A 25,774-nucleotide genomic window follows, 5' to 3' on the forward strand; every position below is an offset into this window, starting at 1 on the left:
TGGGGACTATAGTCGGTTTCTATGGTGATGGCAGCTCAGGCGAAACAGAGAAATCAAACCCCCTAAGCTTTGACTTTCCCACGAACACCCCTGCCCACCCGCACGATAAACAGAAATGAAAACAAAAGCTAGTAAGTGACACTACCAGGCATCAAATTTGAATTTGACCTCATTTTTGTTCCTCCCCGTGGTCCCTGTAGGTAGTAGAAATAGCGGAGTGGTGCTGGGGAGAGGGGCGTGGATGGTGTGGTTTGGCTCAGTGAGTGTTTGTTCAGCATCAGCCGTGTGCCCAGATCCTGTGGGGCTTTAGGATGGTGCAGAAAGGGAGGCTGGCAAAGCTGAGCCTTCCCCTCAGGGACCCATGGTGGCCTTGAGTAGGATGAATGCGTTTCCATGTGCGACAGGCTGCTCAGGCCTGAGAAATCTGGCAAGTAATGAAAGATGACCCAACACGGAGGTTAGCCGGGGCAGGATGGGTGGCCGGAATGAGCTTGGCCACCGACTGCACACCCTGAGACACCGGGAGCCTCTTGTGTTTCGGGGGGGGGGGGACCATTCTGAAATGAGCCCCGATGTGGGACAATGACGGTATTGAAAACAAAAAAATTGATAGCTTCAGTTTCATTAATATAATTTGTCACGGTCAAGTCATATATCGACAATGAAAAGAAACCGGCCGTGGAGAACTCCCAATGTCACCACCGTGACATGACAACTGTCATTCTTAGTGAGTTCCCTTCCAGCCCTGGGGGTGGGCCTTCGAGGGGGGACCTGAGCTCTGTTGTCTGGAAATAACAGTATAAGCCAAAGTGATACTTAAATTCCCGAATCGCTGTCTTTACCCCTATGGACCCAGCAAGGTTAGTCCGAACAGAGTCGGTCCCGTGTGACATCAACAACCCTCTGAGAAAGCCACCCCGGTATTCGGACCTGCATATCAGTCAGACGCTGCCCAAAACCAACAAAATCAACAAGGTGAGGCTGGGGTTCTGCTGGGCTGGGCATGCTGGGGGAGGGAGTGGGGCTGCTGCAGGAAGGAGGGAGAGAGGGAGGGAGTGGGGGCTGCAGCTGCAGGAGGGAGGGAGTGGGGGCTGCAGCTGCAGGAGGGAGGGTGGAGGGAGTAGGGGCTGCAGCTGCAGGAGGGAGGGAGGGAGGGAGTGGGGGCTGCGGCTGCAGGAGGGAGGGAGGGAGGGAGGGAGGGAGTGGGGGCTGCAGCTGCAGGAGGGAGGGAGGGAAGGAGGTTGGTTGGTTCTGGGGAAGGACTCGGGTCCTGATCTGGGGGCATTGCCCTCACCTCTCAGCGCACCTGGGCGCTCCATATCTGTGTGGTTGGTGTTGCGTCAAGCGTGGGGGGCATCCAGCCATCCATGGAGAGCGAGTGCGCCAGGAACCTGTCTTCCTTAGGGAGCGGGCACATGGAAATGAGAATGAGTGAGTGTGTTGAGGGGGGTTCCGTAGGGAAAGCAGGAGCCTGAGACAGGTTCCTCACTGGTCCAGACCGCACTCTCTGCTCGGTGAGATGTTTTGCCATCTGCTGGGATTAGCTTTGCAGATGGTCCTGGGCTCTCTGACACATCTGTTGAATCAAACCACCAAGGAACAGGGATCTGTTTCCAAGCTCCTGCTGGAGACTGGGTGGATGGGTATGTGGGGGCCTGAGCTCTGAGCCATAGCCACTTAGCTTGACTTCCAGCTGCTCCTCAGATGTGCGCCTCTCCGTGCGTCTTTCTTTCCAATGTGGCCTGGAAATTTCCAGTGTGACGTCCACATTGTTTGGTCGGCTGGACAGACTGTACCCAAGCTATCCCGGGCTGCTTCCAGACCCCCAGTCGGAGGCCAACATCACCTGTACATGCCAACAGGTGATTTCTCAAACCCCAAACGCCGCCATGCACGGGATCGAAGGCGGTCACAGTGTGGCTCAGCCCAGGTGCATGGCAGGTCACCAGCCTGTGTCCGGGACCCCGATGAGCATCGTGACTTCTCACTGGCAAGGCACCGTCTCGCTTCCCTGCACGAGGCTGGAGAGGACAGAGTGGTTCTTAATGAATGTAATTTACATTGTCACCTCTGCTTAAAAAGCATGCAGTAGCTTTCTAGTGCAGTTAGAAAACAAATCAAACAGCCTGCCAGCTCGTACACAGCTCGGTCCCCCCTCCGCCTCGGACCTCTCTTTCCAGGCCTCCCCACCAAGGTCCACGTGCCCTTTTCCTCTCACGCTGTTGCCCACCGTTTTTACTAGTAGATCTCAGTCATTTGCCATCTGGCTCCTTGTGGCATCACCTCAACAGTTTGAGAGCTTGGCCTCTAAAATCAGCCAGACCCAGCAGCCAGTCTTGGCTTCCTCCACTTTCTGGCTATTAGAGTCTGGGCAAGCAACTGACTCTCTAGGAGTCTCAGTTTTCCTGTATGTAAAATGGGTACATTCCGGTTACGCACTGCTGCACAAACAGACCCCCTCAGACTTCGTGGTGTACGAGAGCAACCCTTTCATTATGCCGTGGAGTCTGGGGGGCAGGGATTAAGAAGTGGCACAGAGGGGATTGTTTGTCTCTGCTTCTTCATAATGTCCGGCGACTCAACTGGGAAAACTCACACAGTGTGGAGCTGGAATGATCTAGAACAGGGATTGGCAACTATGTCTTACAGGCCAAATCCGGTTTACCATCTGTTTGTGTGAATGAAGTTGTATTGGAACAAGCCACACTCTTACTGTCTGTGGCTGTTTTCACGCTACACTGGCAGAATTGAGTAGTTCCAACAGAAACCACGTGTCTCCCAAAGCCTGATGGGCCTACTGTCTGGCCATATCAAGAAAAAGTTTGCCAATCCTTGATCTAGAGGCTCTTACTCACAAGGCTGGTGCCTGGGCTGGGATGAGTCAAAGCCTGGGCCCTGTAGAAATTCAGCAGGAGCACTTACCTGTGGATTTGCCTTGTGGCTTGGGCTTCCTCACAATATGGCTGCCTCGGCATAGTCAGACTTCTTAACATGGCAAGTCGGGGTTTGAAGAGCAGCTTCCAGCAAACAAGGTGGAAGCTACATGGGCTTTCATCACCTGGCAATAGGAGTCCATGCAGTGACGTCTTGGCTTGCACTAGCCGAGGGTCGGCGGTGACAGATCTGTTGTGCTCTCCTGGTAGATGCCGTCACAGCCTGCTCAGATTCAAGGGGAGGAGACATAGATCCCATCCTGTTGATGGGAAGAGTCCAAGAAATTTGTGGTCATGTTTTAAAATGTCTGTGGTGGGTGATAAAAGCACCAGCCTCAGAGAGTTGTTATGGGGATGAATGAAGTCATCAACATCGAAAGAACTTAGTTCAGTTCTTTGGCATATGGTAAGTGTCCAGGAAGTTCTAGCTATCATCATCAGCTTAAATCTTGGGGCATCCAATAAAAATTTCAGGTGGATCTGTTTTTCCTTTGTTATATGCAAAAGATGTAGGTCTCTAGGAGAGGGGATCCCCATCTCTGGAAGGGATGAGGGGGCTTGCATGGCGAGGCCCCTGGGGAGTAACTGTGCATGCCTGTGACCCCCCTGTCCTTTGTGACGTCTTGGGGATGAGGAGCTCAGAGCCACCTCAAAACCTCTTTCTCTAGCTCTGTAGGCACAGTGAGCCTGTTGGTGTCGGATGGGACAGAAACGCAGGTCAGATAGATCAATTACTGTGACATTGTTCTGCTTGTCTGCCAGCAGCAGAATTTGATAAGAGACATAAATTAACCTCTGTTTAGAAAGTGGCTTTGACATGAAGGTGGACAGGACCTGTCGTGGGGCTGGGTTATTTTTCTCCTCTCCCTCTTCTCACTGCCTTCACGCAGATGCTCTTTGTCAGGCGAGGATGTGGTCAGCGCGATGGATTTCTGAGCCAATCTGGTCTGAAGCTTTCCTTCTCGTTGCTGCCTGTCTCCTCGCCTGTCTAGCACCGTCAGTCCAGGTTCACAGAAGCCCCGCTCTTCCACTCACGCGATGGTTAGAGTTTCCATTTTCGAGTCAGAGGCTTGAGACTCAGTCCCTTTACTTGCCATGTGAGCTCAGCAAGGTCTCCCCGCCTTGGTTTTTCCGTCTGTGAGATGAGATGTATCCCAGGAGATGCCATTACTGGGGTTGTGGAGAGGCTTGGATACAGGGATATGTGTAAAGAATTTAGTCCAATACTGGATACTCGGGGCTTGGGAATAGCCTGATGATGAAGAAGAAGACAGAGAATGAGGAAGAGGGACAGAAAGAGGATTAGGGAGAAAGAGGAAGAAGACGAGGAGGAAGAGGAAGGAGGAGGAAAAGGGAGAAAGAAGAGGAGGAGGGAGATGGGGGGGGATATGAAGGAGGAGAGGAAGGAGATGGAAGAAGAGATGGAGGAGGAGGAGGAGGAAGTGGAGATGGAAGAGGAGGAAGCGATGGAAAAGATAGAGGAGATGGAGATGAAGGAGCAGGAGGAGGATGTAGGAGCAGGAGGAGGGGAGGATGGAGGAGGAGGGGAGATGGAAGAGATGGAGGAGGTCGAAAGGAATAAGGAAATGGAGAAGATGGAGGAGGAGGAAGTAGAGAAGGAGAAGGAGGGAAAGGATGAAGGAGATGGAGGAGGAGGGGGATGGAGGAGATGGAGGAAGATGAAGGAGATGGAGGAGGAGGGAGATGGAGGAGATGGAGGAAGATGGAGGAGATGGAGGAGGAGGGAGATGGAGGAGATGGAGGAAGATGAAGGAGATGGAGGAGGAGGAAGATGGAGGAAGATGAAGGAGATGGAGGAGGGGGTGGAGGAGATGGAGAGGACGGAGGAGGACGGAGTGAAGGAGGACGAGGGCAGATGAGGAGGAGAAGCCGCAGCAGCGTCCGCCAGCTCCTCAGCAGACAGTCCACAGCACTTGTGCTTCCACATCAGGCCTCAGAATCCCCATCTGCAGTGGCGCCTGGGGCTGCAGGTCTGCCTGCCGAAGGAGCTGTTTGAAGTGGGCCCGTTCTTGTCATCGTTGGTAGCAGCAGAGAGCCACCCAGGCCAGCTCAGTGGAAAGAGTTGCCTGCTGTCGGGATGGGCATGGAGCAGAGAGAAAGGGAAGTCACCCTTCAGGAGCTCATGAAACTAGACGTGGACAGCCTTGCGTCAGGCCAGCCCCTTGGACCTGCAGCCAGACCGGGGCTCCTTGTTCTGGTCCTCATCATGACCGGGGCTCTGCTCTTGGTCGGTCTGCTCGTGTCGCTGTTGCCGAGCTTCCTCGACCTCTGTTTTCCTCTTTGCTCTTGTCACAGCTTCGGCCGCCATGCGGTTCCTCCTCTTCGTGGCTTCAGCTCATTCGGCTTCTGGCCTGTTTGGCTCCTCTGTTCTCCTCAGACCCCCTGTCCTCTCCACCTTTGTTCCTAACGCTCTCCGCTCTCTTGCTATTGGCCCAGCTCATGTTTTCATTCCATGTCACAGGCCACAGGCCGCCTGCCACTCTGTCCCGACCTGTGGTCCTGCTGGGAGTGAGCGAGGGCGGTCACGAAACAAGTATGGCTGTTTAGCCCGGCCGAGGTGGCTCAGTGGACTGAGCATCGTCCCGTGGACTGAGAGGTCCCGGTTCGATTCCTGGTCAGAACGCATGCCCAGGGTGTGGGCTCAGTCCCCAGTAAGGGGCAAGCAGGAGGCAGCTGATCGATGTTTCTCTCTCACATCCATGTTTCTCTCTCTCTCTCTCCCTTTAAAAAAATCAATAAAAACATATATTTTTTTAAAGTGTGGCTGTTTATGGCTGCCCATTCACCACAGCCTACTGGGTTGGAGGGTGACGACGGCGTCCTTAGGAAAAGCCCGTGGGCAAGGGGGTTATTTTCAGCACCATGTCTAAACCAGGGCACAAGGGGGTAAGGGGGTACCTCGGGGATGGACATGCTTCTGTTTGAGTCCCAGAGTCAAACGTGAGTCTCTTATAACCGGGCACAACTTTGTGTCTCTGCTTCTGAGCTGGAGGTTGGGACCTGGACCACTGACTTTCTGTAGGTCTCCAACAAGTCACTCCCCTCTCGTGTCTTGGCTGCATTCAGAAAGGGAATCATGCCATTGCCCTCCCCGGCGTGCTGTGGTAGTCCCACTGGGCCTCGGGTCTGTGTCTCCTCCAGTCGTAGTAATTCTTCCAGGGAAAGTGGGCACCGTCCGCACCTCGCGCGCTCGCTCTCTCTCTCTCTCTCTCTCTCTCTCTCTCTCTCTCTCTATGATTCTGTTTGTTCAGCTCAACCCTGAGCTATGTGGATGAGAACAACATGATTCCTACCCTCAAGGAGGTAGAGATAATGTCTTCCTCCATAAAGACAATTCCTCCTTCTCTCCCTCCCTTCATCTCTCCTTCTACCTCTCTTTCCTTTTCTTTTCCATTCATTCATTCATTCACTCATATAACACTTATTAGCTACCTCTTAGTCTCTGTTTCTGTGCTAAGTTCTGCTGATCCCACGATGAGGAAGGCACAGTCTAAGAGGAGAGGGGTCTTCTCCCTCCCTCTCTCCCTCCCTCCCTCTCTCCTACTCTCCTCCCCTCCAACTCTCCGCCTGTTTCTTCCTTCCTTCCTCCCTCATCCAGCACACATGTACTGAAGGACCACACCCGCACCTGGCTGCTCCAGACCCTGCCTGTATTCACTTCCTGGGGCTACCGTGACAAATGGCCACACGCTGGGTAGCTAAAACAACAGGCATTAGTGCTGTTATGCTTCTAGAGGCCAGAAGTCCGAAATCAAGGCGTCGGCAGGCTGGCTGCTCCTGGAAGCCCCGAGGGAGAGCCCTCCCCATGTCTCTCCCAGCCTCCGGCGGCTCCGGCCGGCCATCCGGGTCCCTCGGCTTGTGGGAGCATCAGTCCGACTTCTACCTCCACGTCCACGTGGGCGTCTCTCCTTTTCTGTTTCTTAGACGGACACTGGATTTAGGGCCTCCCCTAACCCAGGACGATCTCATCGCAAGATCCTTATGTTAATTGCGTGCGTCTACAGAGATCTTTTTAAAAATAAGGTGATGCTCTGAGGTTCCATCCAGGTGGACATCTCTTTGGGCGGACACTGTTCAGCCCACTCCACAGCTCCTGACCTCCCCCCGCAGGGCCATTCTGCGGGTGCACATGTGGGTTCTTCCCTCATCCTTGTTTAGAGCCTTCTGGGGCCGGAGAGAAGGCCTGGTCCCCACTGAGATGCAAGGAGGGGGCGCCCAGGGCTCCTCGCACGCCCTGTCTTGAGCTGTCAGGCTGTTGCTTCTTTAATAAACACTCAGGAGGAGAGGTGTTAGGATGGGAAGAGCACTCGGAGCACCTCAGCGTGGCACTTGCCAAAATCAAAGAGGCACAAGGAGTGTGGCTGTCACCTACGTGGCTTGCGTTGCGTGGTAACCGTTCGTTCTGGGGCCCAGATGGCGGATAGGCATCAGACACCAGACTCCGTTCCTTCCAGAGCCCGGTGCAGCCTGGCGGGGAAGACGGAGCCGGTGGGGCTCTGGGAGGGCCTGGGGGCTCAGGAGACCGAGGTGGGGCCTCCTCCTGCTCAGCCCACCCTCACTGCTGTGTCTCTGCTTCCCTGCCTGTCCCCTGCCCTGTTTTCTGTCTGCAGGACCACATCCCGGTTCCTTACCAGCCTGACTCTAGCAGCAACCCCTCGTCCACAACGTCCTCCACGCCGTCCTCGCCGGCACCCCCCCTCCCGCCCAGCGCCACGCCGCCTTCTCCCCTGCACCCTTCCCCGCAGTGCGCCAGGCAGCAGAAGGCCTTCAACCTGCCAGGTACCTCCACACTTGGGGAGCCGAGGGGGGTGACGGTTCATGCCACGGTCATGGGGGGGCCCGTCCATGCTTGAAAGCACAGGGTTGAAGACACGTGGATCGAGTCTCCGGTGCAGGTCAGTTGCCACGTATTATTACCTCACTCGATCTTTAGAGTAGCCACCGGGTAAGTATTATCAGCTTCATTTAACAGATGAGGAAACTGAGGCTCCGAGAAGTAAAGAGACCGTGTTGTTGGTAAGCAGCACGCCAGTGTCTCCACCTGAGTCTGAGTCGCAGGGGGAGCCTTCCGCCCTGGCGCTGACAGTTGTCGTATGAGCTAACTCCGGTGACATTGGCAGGAAGAGCCTGGGCTTGGCATCTCGGGGCCAAAGGCCTGAGCAGGCAGCATTCTGAGGCTAACTCTAGACGTCAGGATCGGGCCCCGAATAAGCAGGCTGGAATTCTGCAAACGATATCCTCAATCATGTCCCCGCCGCGTGACCGCCGGCGTCAGCATAATGACCTCCGAAGAGATATAGGTGGGTGACAGGACCCCGAGGACTCTCCTAGCTCACCAATTCCCACTCGAGCTCTCGCACTAACCAGGGCTGCTGTTGTTTCTCCTCTTCGACTCGTCTGCTGGCCCTCTGACCGCGTTCTTCCACGTATTTCCTTAGCACGTGTTTACTGAGCACCTACTAGGCTCCAGGTCCTGCACGCGGCGCGGTGTGCGGCGCGGACGTGCGCAAAGCAGCCACGTCCTGTCTGAGTTCCCTGTTGCTGCTGTGACACTACCACGAGCTTAGGGGCTTAGAACAGCACAAATCTAGTATCTTCTAGTCATAGAGGTTGCAAGTCCAGAATTTGTGTCCCTGGGCTAAAAATCGAGCCGTCAGCAAGGCGGTGTCTTCAGGGGGCCCTAGGGGAGGAATCCATCCCCTTGCCTGCCAGCTTCCCGTGGTCGGCACCCCGATTCGCTCCGGCCTCTGCTCCCAGTAGCCCGTCTCCTTCGGACTCGGCCTCCACTGTCACAAGCACACTCGTGACTGCCTTTAGGACGCACCCAGGGGATCCGGCACAACCTCCCCGTCTCAGCTTAGTCCCATCTGCAAAGTCCCTTTTGCCATGTAAAGTAACGTAGTCGCATTTCCAGGGAGGAGGACGTGGGAGTGGGGATCTTCTGCCTCTCAGTCTCCGTCCTCATGGCTGTTGCTTAGTGGGGGAGGCAGGCGTTAGCCAAGCAAACACGCCCATGAACATGAAGGGACAGAGCAGTTCTGTGAGGACATTCAGAAGAAAACAAGTTGAAGTTGAAATGTCCAAGGCAGGTGAGTTCTGAAGATGGGACAGGTGTCCCGGTAGAGAGAGGGCAGCACGTGCAAAGGCCCTGCTACTGGAAAGAGCTGAAAAATTGTCCCAGTGGCCCGAGTGCCGTACACAAGGGGACACCAAGTGAGACAGCTGCAGGCGGAGGTCTAGCAGGACTTTGGAGGGCGTAGGGGGGCTTAGATTTTACTTAAGACACCCTGGGAGGCCGTCGAAAGGTTGAGGCAGGGGATGACTTGATCCTTCTTCCTTCTAGATCCTTCCTTTCAGAAGACCGCTCAGGCTCTGCTGTCTGGGGAGGTCTTGGGGCGGGGGGACGGAGGACGACTCCAGAGTGGAAGTGACGTCAAAGTGGCCTCCTAGTCTCTCTGGGCATCTGAGCCTCTCGGTCTCCCTGACCTCTTGGTGCCAGAGACCCAGGAGGGTCTCCCGAGCAGGCCCCTGGGGTCACCAGCTGCCCCATGCTTGTGTCCTTCTCAGCAAGGGCTCACAGTGACACCTCTCCTCCTCTTCCGGCCACTCCCTGCCCTCCAGTCATCAGGCACAGCTGTCCTCCGGGCAGGGAAGGGGACGGGAGGGGTTGACTCTGTGCGTGTGGGCCTTTGCTGGGTGTCCCGCTGGCTGACACCTGTCCCTCCTCAGAGCAGGGCTGGCGTCCTCCTTGAGAGACGGGGGCTGCCAGCAAACCTTTCTGCGGACACTGAACCCCCATGCCAGCCGGGCCGGGAGAGATCAGCTAAGCCTGTGGAGAACCTCGGGCCAGTTTTCTTTTTTAATTTTAGCCCCTTCTTGACAACACAATGTCTGCATGCAATCTGAAAAACAAAAACAAACAAACAAACAAAATCCCTAGGTTGCCTAACAAAAGAAAGGTCCCAGAAATGACGCAGACTGGCTTTCTTTTAAAGCTTTGCTCTGTGACCCTGAATGGGTTGCTTCCCATCCTGGGCACCTTGTTTTCTAGAATCCAGAAAACACATCCGTTTGGCTTCCAACCACCTGGACTTTGGGGAGTTGCTGCACTAAGAGGAAAGGAGTTAATTCAGCAAACATGAGTTGCATACCCACTGGTACGAGGCATTGGACCATGTGCTTGGGATCCCCAGATGCCAGGACTTGCTCTCCTGGGGGAGTTTATACATCAGTTCTAACCTCAAGGGAAGCTGAAGACTTAGCTCTTCGAAACTGATTGCCTCTCAGTTAAAAACCGTTCTTGGCTGTTGGTTAAGACAGCTTTGAAAGGCCTTGGCTTATGCGTAGCAGCCAACACTTACTCCACACCCACTGCGCTCTTATTTCGGGTGAGGGTGAGCTCGGCCCTGTAAGGGGGAGGCTGTTAGTATCCCCCATGGCACGCACGTGGAAACAGGCTTGGAGAGAGTTACCCAAGCTTTCACAAACAGCCAGCGCAAGGATTCAGCCCTGCAGGTTTAGCTTCTAGACCCCAGGCCGGGAACCACTGTGCTAATTCATAGGGAGCCAGCTCCCGGCTGACTTGCCCCTGAACGAACAGCGTGGTTTCTGAAAGCGTCGTCACCGATCGAGACTCGTGTCCGAGCCCATCCCCGCTCACGTCCTTTCCTTGGGGATGTGAAGCTCCGTGTGACCTGTCCCTGGCCCCTGATCCTCCCGGGGGCCCCCCGTTTGGAAGAACCGGCCTCTGAGGGGTGGATTGGGAGTAAAATGAATTGTAGGACAATCAGCAGTGAAGTTGAGGACATTTCTTTCCCAGGAGTTTTTCCCTGCGTATGGAAAGTAATTCATACCTGTGGTAGGCAGAATAATGGTCCCCCAAAGATGACCCCATTCTAAGCCTGGGATCGGTGAGTCTGTTGCTTTCTATGGCAAAAGGAACTTTGCAGCTGTCACTGCGTCAAGGATCTCGAAGCGGAAAGATTATCCTGGGCTATCCAGGGGGGCTCTAAATGTAATCACGAGGAGCCTCAGACGAGGGGGGTGAGAAGGTCCAAGACAGTAGAAGGCGGTGTCAGACGGAGGCAGGGATGGGCATGATGGGGCTGCTCTCCAAGGAATGCAGACAGCTCCACGAGCCAGAGAGGCAAAAAAAACTCCAAAGAGCCAGCCCTGCCGATCCCTGGATGGCAGCCCCTTAGGACTCATCTCAGACCCTCTGGAATGGTCCGACCATACCTTTGTGTTGTTCTAAGCTCCAAGTCGGTGGTCACATTTTACTGCAGCAAGAAAACGAATACACTGCTCAGTGCAGAAAATTTGGAAAACACAGGAAACTCATAGTTGTTTTTGTTTTTTTTTTTAAGTCACTGCAATCTCTCTGCCGAAAGGGGAAAAAAAAAAATGAGTATTTTAGATTATGTTTCTACAGACCTTCCTCTGCGTCTCTATAGACCTTCCTTACGCATTTACCCCAAAGGGGACTGTGCTCGGGATGCTCTGGGTTCGGGGATGTCAGATGAGAGGGTTGGCTTGGATGCTTGGAGCTCTGGTTTCTGGATGCATGTTCTCCGTCTCTTGGAATTCGGGGTGTCTGCAGAAGTCTGGGAGCCCTTGAGGGTGGCAGAACCCACGCGGTGGCTGGGGGAGCCCCGCTGGGTACCCGAAGGGGCAGCTCCAGGGCGGCTCTCACTGTGGCGATCTCTTTCTCTCGCCAGCATCCCACTACTACAAGTTCAAGCAGCAGTTCATCTTCCCAGGTGAGTCTCCGAGCTCAGCCCCTTCCGAGTGGCATGGATGGAGGTGACTGTTGGGGTGGACGAGCCCAGAGAGGGTGGAATCACCCAACCCCGGGATAATGGCTGGACATGGAAGTGGAAAAGGAAAGGGGGGGGGGGGTCCCAAGGGCGCAGTGGCACCAATGAGGTGGTCTGAGAAGGTGGTCTGCAGTGGAAAGATGGGCAAGGGTAGGAGAGGTCCAGAGCCACCTGGAGGGGCGCAGTGGTCAGAGGGGCTTGAGTTGGGCACGGGGAGATGTGAAACCAGGGAAATCAGGGCCTGGGGAATTCAGCAGCCCCCTAGGTAACGACAGGGACTTTGTTCATTGATGCATCTAAGCAGGTAAAGTTCAGGTGGTCGAGGAAGGGAGAGGGGACTGACCAGCCCCAGGGACCCGTGATCTGGCGAGAAGTGACCAGCGGCCAGCACCTTCCAGGAATCGGGTTTGCGGGTGGTGTGGACGCCACGCTTGGTTCCTGACTGTCTGATCTCTGCTGCCAGATGTGGGGCCAGTGCTGGAGACGCCGAGCCGGACACCCCAGGTCGTCCTGCATCCAGTGACCGCGAGTCCAGTGTAAGTGGAGCCAAGGCCCCTTCCTCTGCCCTGGCCCTTCGGGCCGCTCAGCATCCCTCCTCCTTCCTCTTCCTGGAACAGATGTGCTGAGTGGCAGGGAGAGAGGATGCAGGGGGGTAGAGAGACGTGGGAATGAGCCGGGCAAAGAGAGGGAGACTGACAGCCCAGGCCAGAGAGGCAACTCCAGCCCCCATGGGTCAGCTCTGCCTTGTGTCTCTGGCCCTGCCTGTCACGTGTAATTTTCAGGGGCTGGACCATTTCCTTAGGACCCCCAGACCCTCCTGTGATCAGAAAGATAACTTGCAGGCAATAGCTAAAGCTCAATGGAAGGGCAGTTATACTACGTTTTGGTCCCCCTTTTAGAAAGTACAATTGAGGCTTATACCAGAGAGCAGCAAAGTACAGCCTATGGGATGAATGCAACTTGCCACATGTTTTATAAATAAAGTTTTATTGGAACAGCCACGCCCATTTGGTAACACTGCACTGTCTAGGGCGGCTTTCAGACTCTAACGACAGTTTAGCAGTTGCGACAGACTGCACCACCTGCAAAGTCTAAAATATTTACTGTCTGGCCCTTTACAGAGCAAGTTTGCTTACCTCTGGGTTATACCATTATAAAATTAATAGAAGCTAATTTTGGAAAATTTGGACTATTCTGTAAAAAAAGAAAGGAAAAGAATTGCATATCATCACAGCACTCTGAGATATGTGCTCTTTCTATTCGTAGTTTACATACGTGTGATCCACGATATACCGTTTCCATCCTCCTTTTTCATCCGTTAATGCTACAATGTCGCATTTTTCATAGTGTTCCTGACTCTTCATACACATTGTTTTTAATGGCTGGAGAAGATTGTATCAGTGTGGAATGGTTTCCTTCACCATTTCCTGGTCTTACATCTTCCCGCATGTCACTGTTGTAAAGGACACTCTGAGGAACATCTAATGCGGGGGATCTTGAGCCTCCTGAGGATACAGCCCTCTCTCCAGGTGGTCTGTGGGCTTATGCAGCCCAGTGAAGCCATCTCCCTTAACTCCTTTGGTTGTGCCCGAAGCCGGGCATGTAGGGACCTAGTTTCGATTTGACTGGTTCCCAACTCACATTTTTGCTTACTTGGTTCTTATGTCTCTGCTAGCAGCTCCATTTTTTCTGACCCGTGTTATGGACTTTGTTAAAGACGCAAATGGTCCTTGTCTGAAATCGAAGGAGCAGCACTTAGCCGGGACATTGTGCTGACGCGGGGCTCCGGATCATTTCCCGGCGCGCATAAACCAAGTGCACAGCTGGAGCAAGTCGAGCGCCAGGTCCTTAGCGGACAGTCAGGGGGTGCGGCCGAAAAACCGAGTTCATCACCGCCTGCGATGTGCCTGGATGTGCGTGGGGCGGTGGGAACTGCTCCTCACCGAGGGGAAGTGATGTAGCAGCCCCGGCTGCTGCAGTCGCCCTGATGTGAGCAGAGAAAGGCCCGTTTGGGAGGACGCGGAGGGATTGGGCTGCTTTGTCCCGCCCAAGCCTCCCCCAGGCCACAGCATTGGCAGCACAGCGGCCGTGCTTGTGGGTGTCACTCCGCCTTCTTCGCCACCTGAACTGTGAATAATCAGTCTGATGGCAGGTGCCACCTTGGGACCGCCCCTTCTTTCTCCTTCTAGTTCTTAGGGTCTTTCCGACTCCCTCTCACCCGGAGCCCCTCCAGCAAGTGGATGGACTCTGTTCTCGGGCTCAGCGGCTTCCTGGGGTCTGAGGGTTAGGATAGGGGAGGCTCCTTAAGTGGGGAGGTGGATAGGGGGAATCTGCTAAGCTGGGAAATAGGAAAGGGGCACAGTATCCATTCATTTCCCCCCCAACACCGCTCCATAAGCTCACTACATAAGCATGTACACATCCTCTAAACGCCCCCCAAGCACTTTAACACACACGGTGCCCACATCCATGTACCCCCTCTATCCTTAATACATACCGGAGGACACCCAACTCACATGCACAGGACACCTGCCCAGAGCACATCCCATAATACCCAGCAATGCCTTCGATATATATATAGATACTTAGTACAGACATGCACACAAATATGCATACACACACACACACACACACACACACACACATTGGGCCCCCAGTGCCATACCCAACATGTTCCCATACTTACAACACAACTGCAGCTCATGAGTTCATGAAAGCAACACACACACACACACACACACACACACACCCCCTACACCCGCGTCTTCCAGTCCAATACAGTCTCGCGTCCTCCTCCTCATTCTCATTGAACACACCTCGATTCAGGTGATCGGCAAGGTCCAGCTAAACACGGTGGACCCCCAAGTCCGTCCCGGAGTCCTGCCTCCTGGGAATTTCCCGCTCACTCCATCTATTCAGTTCCTAGCTTTCTGGCCCTTGTCACCTTTCTGCACAATGTCTGTGTGCTTGCTTTAGTTCCTTCTGTAGTAATATACTATTAAGTTAAGTCAGGAGCCCGGCCAATTTCGACTCTGTATTCTTCTGGCTTAGCACTCACTGTTCCTGGCACAGAATTGTAATCGGTCGAATGAATGAATGAGTGAGTGAATGAGCAAGCAAACAAATGAACACTAGGATCCTTCCAGAAGGCCCTGAATCTCGGTGGATTTTAGAGATCTGATTAATTCTGTCCAAGGGAACATCTTGGGCTCTGAGGACTCTTCCACCCATGACATTTAGGCTGATTTATAAGGAAACCTTTAGACTAGTGGAAAGCGAAGCAGTCATGAAAAATGAGCCCCGAGCAACCCAGAAAAGTGAGTTAAAACAATGTCCTCGTACACTGCTTTGTTATGGCGAGGTTGTGGATTGTTTCGGAAGCCAGGACTGAAGTGGAATTCGAGATAAAGGCTGTGGGGCTCCCCAATACACGGACCCACCTTTGCACCTGAGGGTCACATTTATTTTTCTTTCTTTAAAGCTTGGAAGGAAATCCATTACTTCAAATTGAAGTGGAGCCGACCTCGGAGGTGAGAACCGGAGATCGGTGAGGCAACCTTTTCCCGGGCCTTCCCGGGACTCGGCAAGGCCCAGGGGTGTCTTTGATGACACAGAGGGCTCGGGCAGGCCGGGGTGTGGGGGCCCTGAGTGACGGACATTCTAACTCCAGGACAAGGACAAGTGGCGACCCCTCCTGGCACCAGCCTAATGGGAGGTGACATGGTGGGGAAGCTGGCAAGCATTTGCAGTCTTCGTTGAAAAATCGGCTCAGGGTTGGATAAATCCCCAGGGGGATTGTGCCCTGCTGTCTTCCAAGAACAGGTGGGAGGGGGTGGGGGCCTCAGGGACACTGGGCTTGGCTGGTTGAGAACTTTCTGGGTCTTCCTCCTCCCCTCCCCCAGAATTAGGGGAATAAATGCAGCATCCTGGCTGAGCACCATGGAGTCCCAGCTCCTCAGCCCCACCGGCGGGTCCTGAATCGAAAGGAATAGGGTCAGGGTTGCTGGAGAAAGTCATGTCCTTTCCTGGAACTACTGTGGTAGGCAGGACATGATTCTTGGCGACGCCGATATTTTGTGTCTTTCTCCTGGGTGTGCCCCTGGGGACAGCTTGCTCAGGGGTGGACTCAGGAAGACCTGCCCAGCCAAGGGCCACCTTCTCAGGCCATCTGGTCAGGCCCAGTCCTCTGGGAATCCCCAGTGGCTCAGGCACCTCCCGCTAGAATATCAGGGGCAGGGCACCCCCAGACCTCACACTGGGAAGGTGGGTCCCTGACTTGGAGCATTTAACTAGTGTGGGGTCATGTCCACGTATACCCGAGTCTTTTGGGCATGCAGGATAAAATGCGGATTCTGGGCCCTGACCTGCTGATACTCAGACTCAGTAGATCTGGGTGGGGCCCAGGAACTTGCATTTTCTCGGGCATCCCAGCACCTGTCTCATGTAGGGGGTCGGGTCTCTGTGAAGAACTTAACAGGCCTCATCTCACTGAGAACATCACAGCACACCCAGGGCAGATTTTATTAGCCGCCTCCAGCCTTGCTTTGTGATGAAGAAAGAAGGACTCAGAGAAGGAAAGTGACTTGCCCAAGGTCACACAGAGCCCGATTCCAGCTCATTGGTTTGACTCTTAAGCCCATCAGTGGACCTCTCACTCCCATAGGTCCTGCCCTCCGGCGCACAAGGAACCCCAGGCCTCTGCTCGTGCACGGAGGCTCTGACCTCCCCCAGCTTCTGATTCATCGGTTCCAAATTTCCCGGCACTCCGGGTCGAGGGTTGTCGCATGTTACATGCAGACGTTTGATGTATGCAGATCTAGCCTGTCGTCCTTATCACATGAGCATAGTCAGGCAAGTCAAAACATCATCGGAGAACAGGAGGGCATCCACCATTAGGAGTTGAAAGCCCTGAATCTTTTTTTTTTCCTCGTCCGAGGACATTTTTGCATTTATCTTCAGATAGAGCAGGAGGGAGAGAGGGAGGAAGAGAGAGAGAGAGAAACGTTGATGTGAGAGAGACACATCGACTGGTTGCCACCCACACGACCCCAACCAGGGTGGGGACGAACTGCAACTGAGATGCATGCCCTTAGCAGGAACCAAACCTGGTCCGTGGGCCAACGCTCTAACCACTGAGCCAAACCGGCCAGGGCAAGAGGGCCCTGAATCTTAATTGTCACTCTGCCTAGCTGTGTCCCTAGACCTGGGCACTTCCCAGGGTGATCGAATCCTCAGTTACCCGGACTGAAGGGTCACCCAAAGTGCCCAAACCAGGAAAGTCCCAGGAAACCGGAATGGGTGGCCCCCCCCTAGCATTTCTCCTCTCTGAGCCTCAGTTTCCCCCTTAGTACAAGAGAGTCGATTACCACGATCTCCTTTTCAGCTCCTTCACTGTCCATGGTTCTAGACAAAGAGAGAGATCCAGAGAGATGTGTCCACACCGGTGGACAACGCACAGAGACGTGTCCAGACCTGCCCACTCACAGTGGGGCCCAGCAGGGCCACGTGGGAAGCTGGGGCAGTGCGGGGACAGCCGTGACCTCTCTCCCCTCCCGGCCGCAGAATGAAGAAGGCCGCGACGAGGCCGAGGAGTCGGAGGATGACTTCGAGGAGATGAACCTGTCCCTCCTCTCGGCGCGAAGCTTTCCCCGGAAGGCCAGCCAGACCAGCATCTTCCTGCAGGAGTGGGACATCCCGTTTGAGCAGCTGGAGATCGGCGAGCTGATCGGGAAGGGCCGCTTCGGGAAGGTGTACCACGGCCGCTGGCACGGCGAGGTGGCCATCCGGCTGATCGACATCGAGAGGGACAACGAGGAGCAGCTCAAGGCCTTCAAGCGGGAGGTGATGGCCTACAGGCAGACGCGCCACGAGAACGTGGTGCTCTTCATGGGCGCCTGCATGAGCCCGCCCCACCTGGCCATCATCACCAGGTCAGTCCCACCTGCGCCCCCACCCGGGGTTTATCGAGAGTGGAGAAAGGGGGGTTCTGGGTAAGTCGACGTTCAGGAGAACAGAGCGGCCCTACCTCTGCCATTCACAGTTTGTGTGGTCTTAAGATGTGCGATTCCAGGAAAATACTCTTAACGCTGAGACTCTGGCAGCGCGTTGCTTCCAGAAATCAGTTCCAGCCCTCCCTGTGCTTCAAGTAGTTGTGAAACCACATCTCTGAGACTCACTTTTCTCCATAGGTAAATGAAGTGCATTAGACTAAATCGGGGGTCTGCAAACCTTTGCGGTCAAGGGCCCGATCGTAAATATTTTCAGCGTTGCGGGGTCATACAGTTGCTATAGCAACAACTCAGCTTTGCCACAGTAATGCGAGTGCAGCCACAGACACAATGTCAGTGGACGGATGTACATGGCTGTATGCTAATAAAACTTTATTTGCAAAACCAGGCAACGGGCTGGATTTGGCCCACGGACCCTGATTGACCAGCCCTTGGGATAAGAATCTGATGACTGTTACTGGCTCTCATCCGAGCATCAGAGCACACTCGCTGGCCTTTAACACTGGTCTGAAATGCCCAGGACCCGTGGTCCAGAGCTGTACAGAAGGGCTAGTTAGCAGAGAACTGACATTAGGAAAACGGCAGGTGTTAGGAACTTTCCTGGACCCGCCTTCCCTGACCATGCCCAGCGACACGGGGCATTGGAAATAACAGGTTTGGTTTTAGTTGAACAGGTGTATCCTTTGGTGTGTTTTAAACTCTGGTATCGGCTCCCTTGTCGCATTAGGGGCTGGCCACAGCGGTGCGTTCTGGGGATAGCCTGTGATACCCGAGGTCATTTAGGGGCCCTCCTCTTCCTGTGCTCAACCCAAGCACTAGGATCCCGAATACACAAGCCTCCCATCTGGGCAGGCGCCATAGTAAGAGCTGTGGGCTCAGGGGAGAGCTGGTGCGTCTTTGATCTGTCTCCTTTTGACACATAGCCTCTTTGAGTCCATTTATGAGACCTTGGTGATTGGTAGAAGGTGTGTGACTGTTTGTCACCATTGATGATGCAGGTGATGGGTTGACCGCAACCCATGTGTCAAATGGTAAGTGCAAAGGATTGGGGATTTAGGTATGGCCCTTCAGCTCTCCCTAAACTAGGGTAGAAATGGTGGTTCTCCACTCTGCACAGGACAGAATTGGTTCTCAAATAATCAGCCCACGTAATGTTCAGGAGCTGAGCTGTTCTGATTAGGTGAGTGTATCAGTGTTTGCGGAGTAACAAACTACCCCAATACTTCAGTTTCTCTCTATTCTGTGGACAGTTCTGCACTGAGCCGGGCTTGGATGTGTCTGTGGTCAGCTGACAGGTCAGTCTGGGGGCTGGTCAGTATTGGGTGCCCTCTGGGTTAGCAGACTGTCAGCTGGGGTTCCTCTCATCCCCCGACGGGCTAGCTTGGACTCGTACCCACAGTGGGCTCAGTGCTCCAAGTGGAGCAGGAGGTCAAGCCCTACTGGACAAGTACCTTCCACATCTCTCTCTGTGTTGCATTGGCTAACGTCCATTGGCCAAAGCAAGTCACATGGTTAACCTCCATTCAAGACTCAGAGAAACAGATTCTGCCTCTGGATGGGAGGATATGCAGTGTCCCATGGCAAGGGCATGGATTCAGAGGGACTTTCTGTGGGCATTTTTACAGCCTATCAACCTATCGACCCTCCACTTCCTTTCTTACCCAGTGCGCGTCGTCTTCACCAGCACGCATCTGTAGCCCTCTACTTGGGGCGCACAAGTCTCGTTGGAAGGTAGTCTGTTCCCCACCACTGGCCTTCTGCCCACTACTCCCCCCTGTCTGCTCCCCTGACTTTCTCTCTGGTCAGCTCCTTGCCTTCTGGCCTGCTAATCCCTGCTTTTACATCCCCACATTAGAAATGTGACATCCGTTGTCTTTTCTCCTTCGCCCGGCCTTGCTAAGGATGTCCTGCCTCCTGTCTCCTGCCTCCTGCCCTCTGGCTTCTGCAGTGTTACCATTGGAACCCAGGTACCCAAGCCTCTCTTGCCCCTTTTCCAAGGGCCGGCTAATTGGAAATAGACGGGTTCAGTTAGCAGCCAGCCTTGAAAAATAAGTGGTCATTATGAAAATGTGTCTCTCCATCCTACAAGCCAGCTGTGTTTGGGGCCCCCTTTTCCTATTTTGTATGAAATTCTGAGCCCCTCCCGAGCACCATAACTGCCTGCGAATTTCACAAATAGCACAGCCTTTTCCTGGCACCGCGATAAAGGCTCTTTGGGACGTATAATTGGTCTCTGAAGTGTTTTGATATTTTGTGTGAAGAAGCCAGATGAGCCCCCAAAGAAGTGGCATTTAGTCCATATTACTGTGTCATTATATATTTATCTTGGGGGGGGCTCTGTGCACCCCTCTTTCCCATTTAGCACTGTCCACTTGTTGGCTATCCAGGTTTCTTATCTGAACGTTCAGTTTGAAACCAAATATTTGAGTAATTTGATTAATCACTTACATTTACGCGGTTGGCTGGCAGAGGTTGATGACTGGATGATAGCCAACCAACTGGAACAATTTTTGGACTCTGGATTTATTTTACAGGGAACATAAGACCAGATAATTACCTGGCAGATTCTGGATAAATTCACAATGGCATGTTCTAGCCAATTACTTAGTAATTATCATCGAAGTTAACAAGTATTTCTAAGATTAGCTTCCTTGTAATGCAATGTGTAGGGCTCTTGGGAAATGAGTAATCACCAACTAGTTACCCAACTGCTACATCCCCAAATGCAATTAGCAGGATTGCTAAATGGTTTCCCGATTGGGTCATTATGAGAGAGCAGAGCTATCGACAGTCTGCACAATAGCGCATCTGAAAAACTCCGAATGGAATGCAAGGGCCAATAAAGATGGAGTTGAATGAAAGCGCCTCTCATCCTGCCACCTTGCTGCGGGGTTCCCAGGCCTCAGTGTCCCCGTCTGTAAAATGAGCAGGTAGCAGCCAGTGTTTGTTACGGGCCCCTTCGCACTCCGAGCAGAAGCCTCTGGTCCTCGGAGACCTGGCTGTGTACGAGACGCAGCGGGGACCGCTCTGGGCCGTGCTGCCCACAGCAGGGTCCCCCGGAGCCCCTGCGTCAGAGCCGGCAAAGGAGGACGGTCGTTAAAGTGGGATTCCTGGGTGCTCCCCAGTTTCCTAGGGCTGTCGTGACAAACTAGCACCAGCGTGGTGGCTTAAAATGACACTTACTTGTTCTTTTATGGTTTTGGGGGTCAGAAGCCTAGAGTGGTTCTCCTGGGGTTAACATCAAGTCAGAGTTGTTTTCCTTTCCTGGGGGGTGGGGGGTGGGCTCCAGAGAGCTTGTTTCCTTGCCTTTTCCAGCCTCTAGAGCTGCGGCCCCTTCTTCATAGACATCAGGTTAGCCTCTTGCTTCCCGTCACATGGCCTTCTTCTGGGGTCAGAGCTCCCCTTGGAAGTGTCCTGTGATTGCATTTGGGACCCGCCCAGAGGATCCATGATCCTCTCCCTCTTCAAGAGGCTTAACTGAACACATCTGCAAAGTCCCTTTTGCAACCTAAGGTGACATGCACAGTTTCCAGGCATTAGGACCTGGAGGGCTTTGAGAGTCCTTGTCAGTCTAGCACATGACCTCGACCCAGTGGATCAAGTCTCTTTGTCGGTGAAGACTCTGGACCAAGTTCGCCAGCCCATTCTGAACCAGCTCGTATTTGGAAACCATGCCCCGGAGAACATCTCCAGGGAGTACCTCTTACGTGCCCAGCATCGATGCCAGATGCATCCAGCCAATGCACAGGGAAACGGCAGCAGGGAAGTCTTCGGAGGAACATAGACCAGGCAAAATGACAAAATCCCTGGGATCTCAGCGAAAGGCCGTTTGTTATTTATCTAGTGACGGGAGCATGGGCCGAGTCGCTTAGCTCAGTGCCATGGAGACAAAGGCAAAGCAAAACCCAGGAATCGATGTCTCCCAGAGGGCCTCGCTAGGAACAGCCTGGTCCTCCCGTCCAGCCCTGTCCCAGTGGTGGAAACTGAGACCAGGACAGGGGAGTGCGGCCAGGACAAGAGCATGGGTCTCCATCGATACACCTCATCCTCCGACAGCTCGAAAATCCACCCCCTCCAATGCTCATGCGTTCATGCAAATTCATTCAACGGATATTTAGCAAACACTTGTTAAGTTCCGGGCACTTTGCTGGGTGCTAGGAGATGTTGGTGAACAAGACAGACACGGATCCCGTTCTCAGAGTGCTATCATGCGAGTGGGGGACACAGACTAGTGCTCAAGTAGAGAAGAGTTCATTTGAGTAGGTCCCTGTGTGCAGAGGGGAACAAACCAGAGAGATGTGATGCAGAGGGACCTGGGCGTTAGGGTTATTCTAGACGTGTTGGGATGGGAGGGTGAGTCCAGGCAGCGTCTCTGAAGAGATAAGAACCCCAATGCTAGGAGCCCACTGTGCAGACGTGAGGCTGGGGACACCCAGCAGAGGGAACGGCAGATGCAAAGGCCCAGGGGTAGGTATGAGCAGGGAGTGTCTGAGGACCAGAAATAAGACTGTGGTGGCAGAACATGGTGAGTGAGGGCACAAGGATAGATGAGGGTAAAGAAACTGGCAGGAGCCAGTTTGGGGAGGGGAGGGGCACTCAGGCCTGGTTGCCGGTGAGCGGACTTTTAAAATAATATGCCTACAGCAACCTCTCAGCCTTGGTCCTGGGACATCTGGGGCCAGATCGTTCATTTTTAGGGGGCTTCCCTGTACATGGCGGGACCCCCTTCCCACTAGATACCAGTGGTACCAAGTCCCTAGTTGTGACAACTAAAAATGTCTTCAGATATTGCCAAATGTCCCCTAGTGCAAAGTCACCCCAATTGAGAACCACTGGCCGAGTCCCTAATTTAGTTAGTCTGGATGGGGCTCACGCCTCAGTACAAAACCTCCCCCACGTGCCTTTCCCCTCTGTTCCAGGACCTGAGGGCCCAGTGAGGGGTCTGGGCTTGATGCTAAGGGCAGCAGGCAGCTCCTAGGGGGTTGTTGCAGGGGCAGGACCTGGTGCTCTTGAGGACAAAAACGGGCAAACTTCCCAAACAAAGGGTGCAGGCCCAAGGGACGTTTTGAAACAACCTATACCCATGTTCCTATGACCCAAGTCACCCCAGAAAGTCCCTCGTGCCTTTTCCAGCCAATTCGTACCCCTCATTTCCACTGTTCCGAATTACGTCACTGTCGGTTATTTCTGCCTGTTCTGGAACTTTATGTAAATGGAATCACACTGCGGATGTTCTTTTGTGTCTGGCTCCTCTTACTCATCGTGTTGTTGAGATTCGCCCAGCACCGTGCCTCTCGGCAGTCAGCTCTGTCGCTGAACAGCCCCCCGCCCCCGTGGTCCGACTCCACCGCCGTGTGTGTGTCCACGCTCCCGTCAATGGGCGTTCGAGGAGTTTCTCACCGGCTGACCTTGAGTCTGACTCCGGTTTCTCTAATAGGCTGAGACGCAGCTTGAATTCACGGTCTACTTTATAGCCTCTTCCCATCCCTTCCCACTCCCGACTTCTACCCATTCTGATATTGCGACCCTGCTGGTTATCAGCTCCCATCCTGAAACCTCTTCTAGCCTTTTCCTTTTTTATCCTCACCCGAGGACATTTTTGCATTCATCTTCAGATAGAGCAGGAGGGATGGAGGGAGGGAGAAAGAGAGAGAGAAACATCAATGCGAGAGAGACACATCAACTGGTCGCCACCCACACGACTCCAACCAGGGTCGGGGACAAACTGCAACCGAAGTACATGCCCTTAGCGGGAACCGAACCCCTGGTCCACGGGCTGACATTCTAACCGCTGAGCCCAACCGGCCAGGGCTCTTCCAGCCTTTTCTATGGGAACACTCTTCTGTTTCTAGCAAAACCATTCCAAGCACACGTCTTCCCGGAGGCAGCGTATTCTCCCTCCAGTGTGTCTGTCCCTAGACACGTGATAAAAGTCAGCTGGATTATTTTTCTTCTAATTTTAGGGGTATGGGGAGGGAGAAACTGCCTCATTCTTCCCAGAAAGGTTTATCCCGCCCCAGCGCCTCCTAAGCTTCCGCTCTAGTCCCCACTCGGGAACGAAGACACGGAGAGCTCGGGGCCCGGCGGAGACATGGTTGCAGCACAAGGTCCCCTTCCTTGCAGCTGAGGCGGCATCGCGGATCCTCATGGCGGAAACCCTTCCCTGGCCGAGGGGCCTCTGCTTAACGTGGATGACTGCAGCGCTCCTGCCAGCGACTAAAAACACGGCCCCGCCAGGCCTCCGCGGTGCTTTGCGTCGGGCCAGGCACGGGGTGGTCTCCCGTTCTGTCACTGTGCCCGCTTTACAGATGGGAAGACTGAGGTCCGAGAGGCAAAGGGAGCCCCCGCCAGGCCGTCGAACAAACGACTGCCAGAACCGGGATTCGAGCAAATGTGCGTCGGGACAGTTGTCCAGTGCGGTCCGTCTTTGTCACAGCTGCCTGGGCCAGGTCAGGGCAGCAGGCTCCACTGTGACCAGCGGCCACGGATTTTTCTACCTTCGATCACATCCGAACTACCTGGGGGGCTTGGTAACCAAAGAAGGCCCAGGCCCCCTCTCACTCGTACAAGCCAATGCCCCTTTTTCATTGTGTTCTAGAAGCTTCCGTACACCACAGTTGGAGGGCCACTGGCTTATTTAAACTGGGCTTCATTTCTGTAGCTTTAATTCTCTGCTGTTTGTGTACTTCTGAAGTGCCCTATAAATTCCTGTGGGGCCAGCACACACACATACACACACACACACACACACCTCTAAGTTACACACAACTGTCCCTCTCTCAGCCTTGTCCTGTCCCCCACACTCTCATACAAACACGGTCTCTCACGCACAGGCCTGCAGAAGACTCATTTCATTGACATTAGCAACTCATCCAGTTTCCATAGCCCAGAGACCCCCACCCCCCCTACTGCCCCCACATATGTGTTCAGGATCCCCAAAGCATTTAAATCCATGCTTCCTAGTGTGGCCCCTGACCAGCATCACCTGGGAACGGGGTAGCGAGGAAAATTCATACCCGCCCCAGAAGCCCTGGGGGTCCTGCTCCGTGTTTCAAGAAGCCTTGTGGGAGGTTCTGCACACGCAGGCTCCGACCCACTGCTTTGAGGGAACCTGCCCCCACTTGTACTTCCCTCCTGCCAAGAGCACCCTGCACACCTTGGAAGCCTTGTCCCCTCACTGAGTGACTCTTCCAGGCAGCACTGAGGGGAGCAGCTGAGCCCAAAGCGAGCGAGGGCCGGAAGGTCCCGGTACGAGAACCAGCGCGGCCCGAGCGCCGTCTCTCAGCATCCGTGCGGACGTGAGTTCGCTGCGGTGCCTCCCACACACGTGTACAGAGCTGGCTGCGGGCCAGGCTGCACGCTAGGCGCTCAGAGCCCAGTTCCAGTGGTTCAGACAAGGACTGGACCTCCCAGTGGAGGAGGCAGACAGTACAGGTTAGACAAGCCAGTCGGTTAGTCAAGGCGCTGTGTTCATTTGGGAAGGTCCCAAATGGGGTGGGGAGGGCTCCTTTGAGGAGGGGCTCAGAAGAGGTGTCTTAGGGGAGGTGACACTGAGCTGACATGCAGAGAGGAGGAGGGGATGGCCTTGCAAAGAGGCAGGGAAAGAGCAGTCCACGCTGGGGGTACAGCAGGTGCAAAGGCCCTGAGGTGGGAACGAGGTGGACGTGTTTGAGGACCAAAAGGAAGCAAGGGCGGGGACGTCAGGTGGTGGGCAAGGCTGCAGAGCCTCCAGAGTGCAGGCAAAGCCACGGAGATGATCCTCACGTGGCGGGAAAGGCGGTGGAAGGTTTTAACTGGAGCCCACGCTGCGCTGGGAGCATCCTGAGGGCCTGGCTGCTGCCTCCCCTTACACGTGGCCCGTTGGTCCAGTGTGTCGAAGCTCACGTGGCGGAGGGCAGAGATGGCAGCACCCACGCCGACACTGGAGGGGACAGTGGAGGAAAGGGGGCGGCGGGCCGTCCTGGCTGTGTGTGGCTTCAGGAGGGAGGCCGAGTGG

The 25,774-nt window shown here is 54.3% G+C and overlaps 1 protein-coding gene across 1 annotated transcript in view; it reads left to right on the forward strand.

The window, feature by feature from the left end:
* Window positions 1–25,774, forward strand: part of KSR2 (kinase suppressor of ras 2) — a 290,881-nt gene that overhangs the window by 231,614 nt on the left and 33,493 nt on the right. Inside the window, exons 9-14 of the mRNA XM_036277294.1 lie at window positions 857–975; window positions 7,565–7,733; window positions 11,672–11,713; window positions 12,234–12,306; window positions 15,252–15,300; window positions 17,333–17,700. Coding sequence (XP_036133187.1) covers window positions 857–975; window positions 7,565–7,733; window positions 11,672–11,713; window positions 12,234–12,306; window positions 15,252–15,300; window positions 17,333–17,700 — 820 coding nt within the window. The remainder of the gene's footprint in view (window positions 1–856; window positions 976–7,564; window positions 7,734–11,671; window positions 11,714–12,233; window positions 12,307–15,251; window positions 15,301–17,332; window positions 17,701–25,774) is intronic.

This window comes from Molossus molossus, unplaced genomic scaffold, assembly GCF_014108415.1.
Source record: "Molossus molossus isolate mMolMol1 unplaced genomic scaffold, mMolMol1.p scaffold_m16_p_22, whole genome shotgun sequence".
In the NCBI taxonomy this organism is placed as follows: Eukaryota; Metazoa; Chordata; class Mammalia; order Chiroptera; family Molossidae; genus Molossus; species Molossus molossus.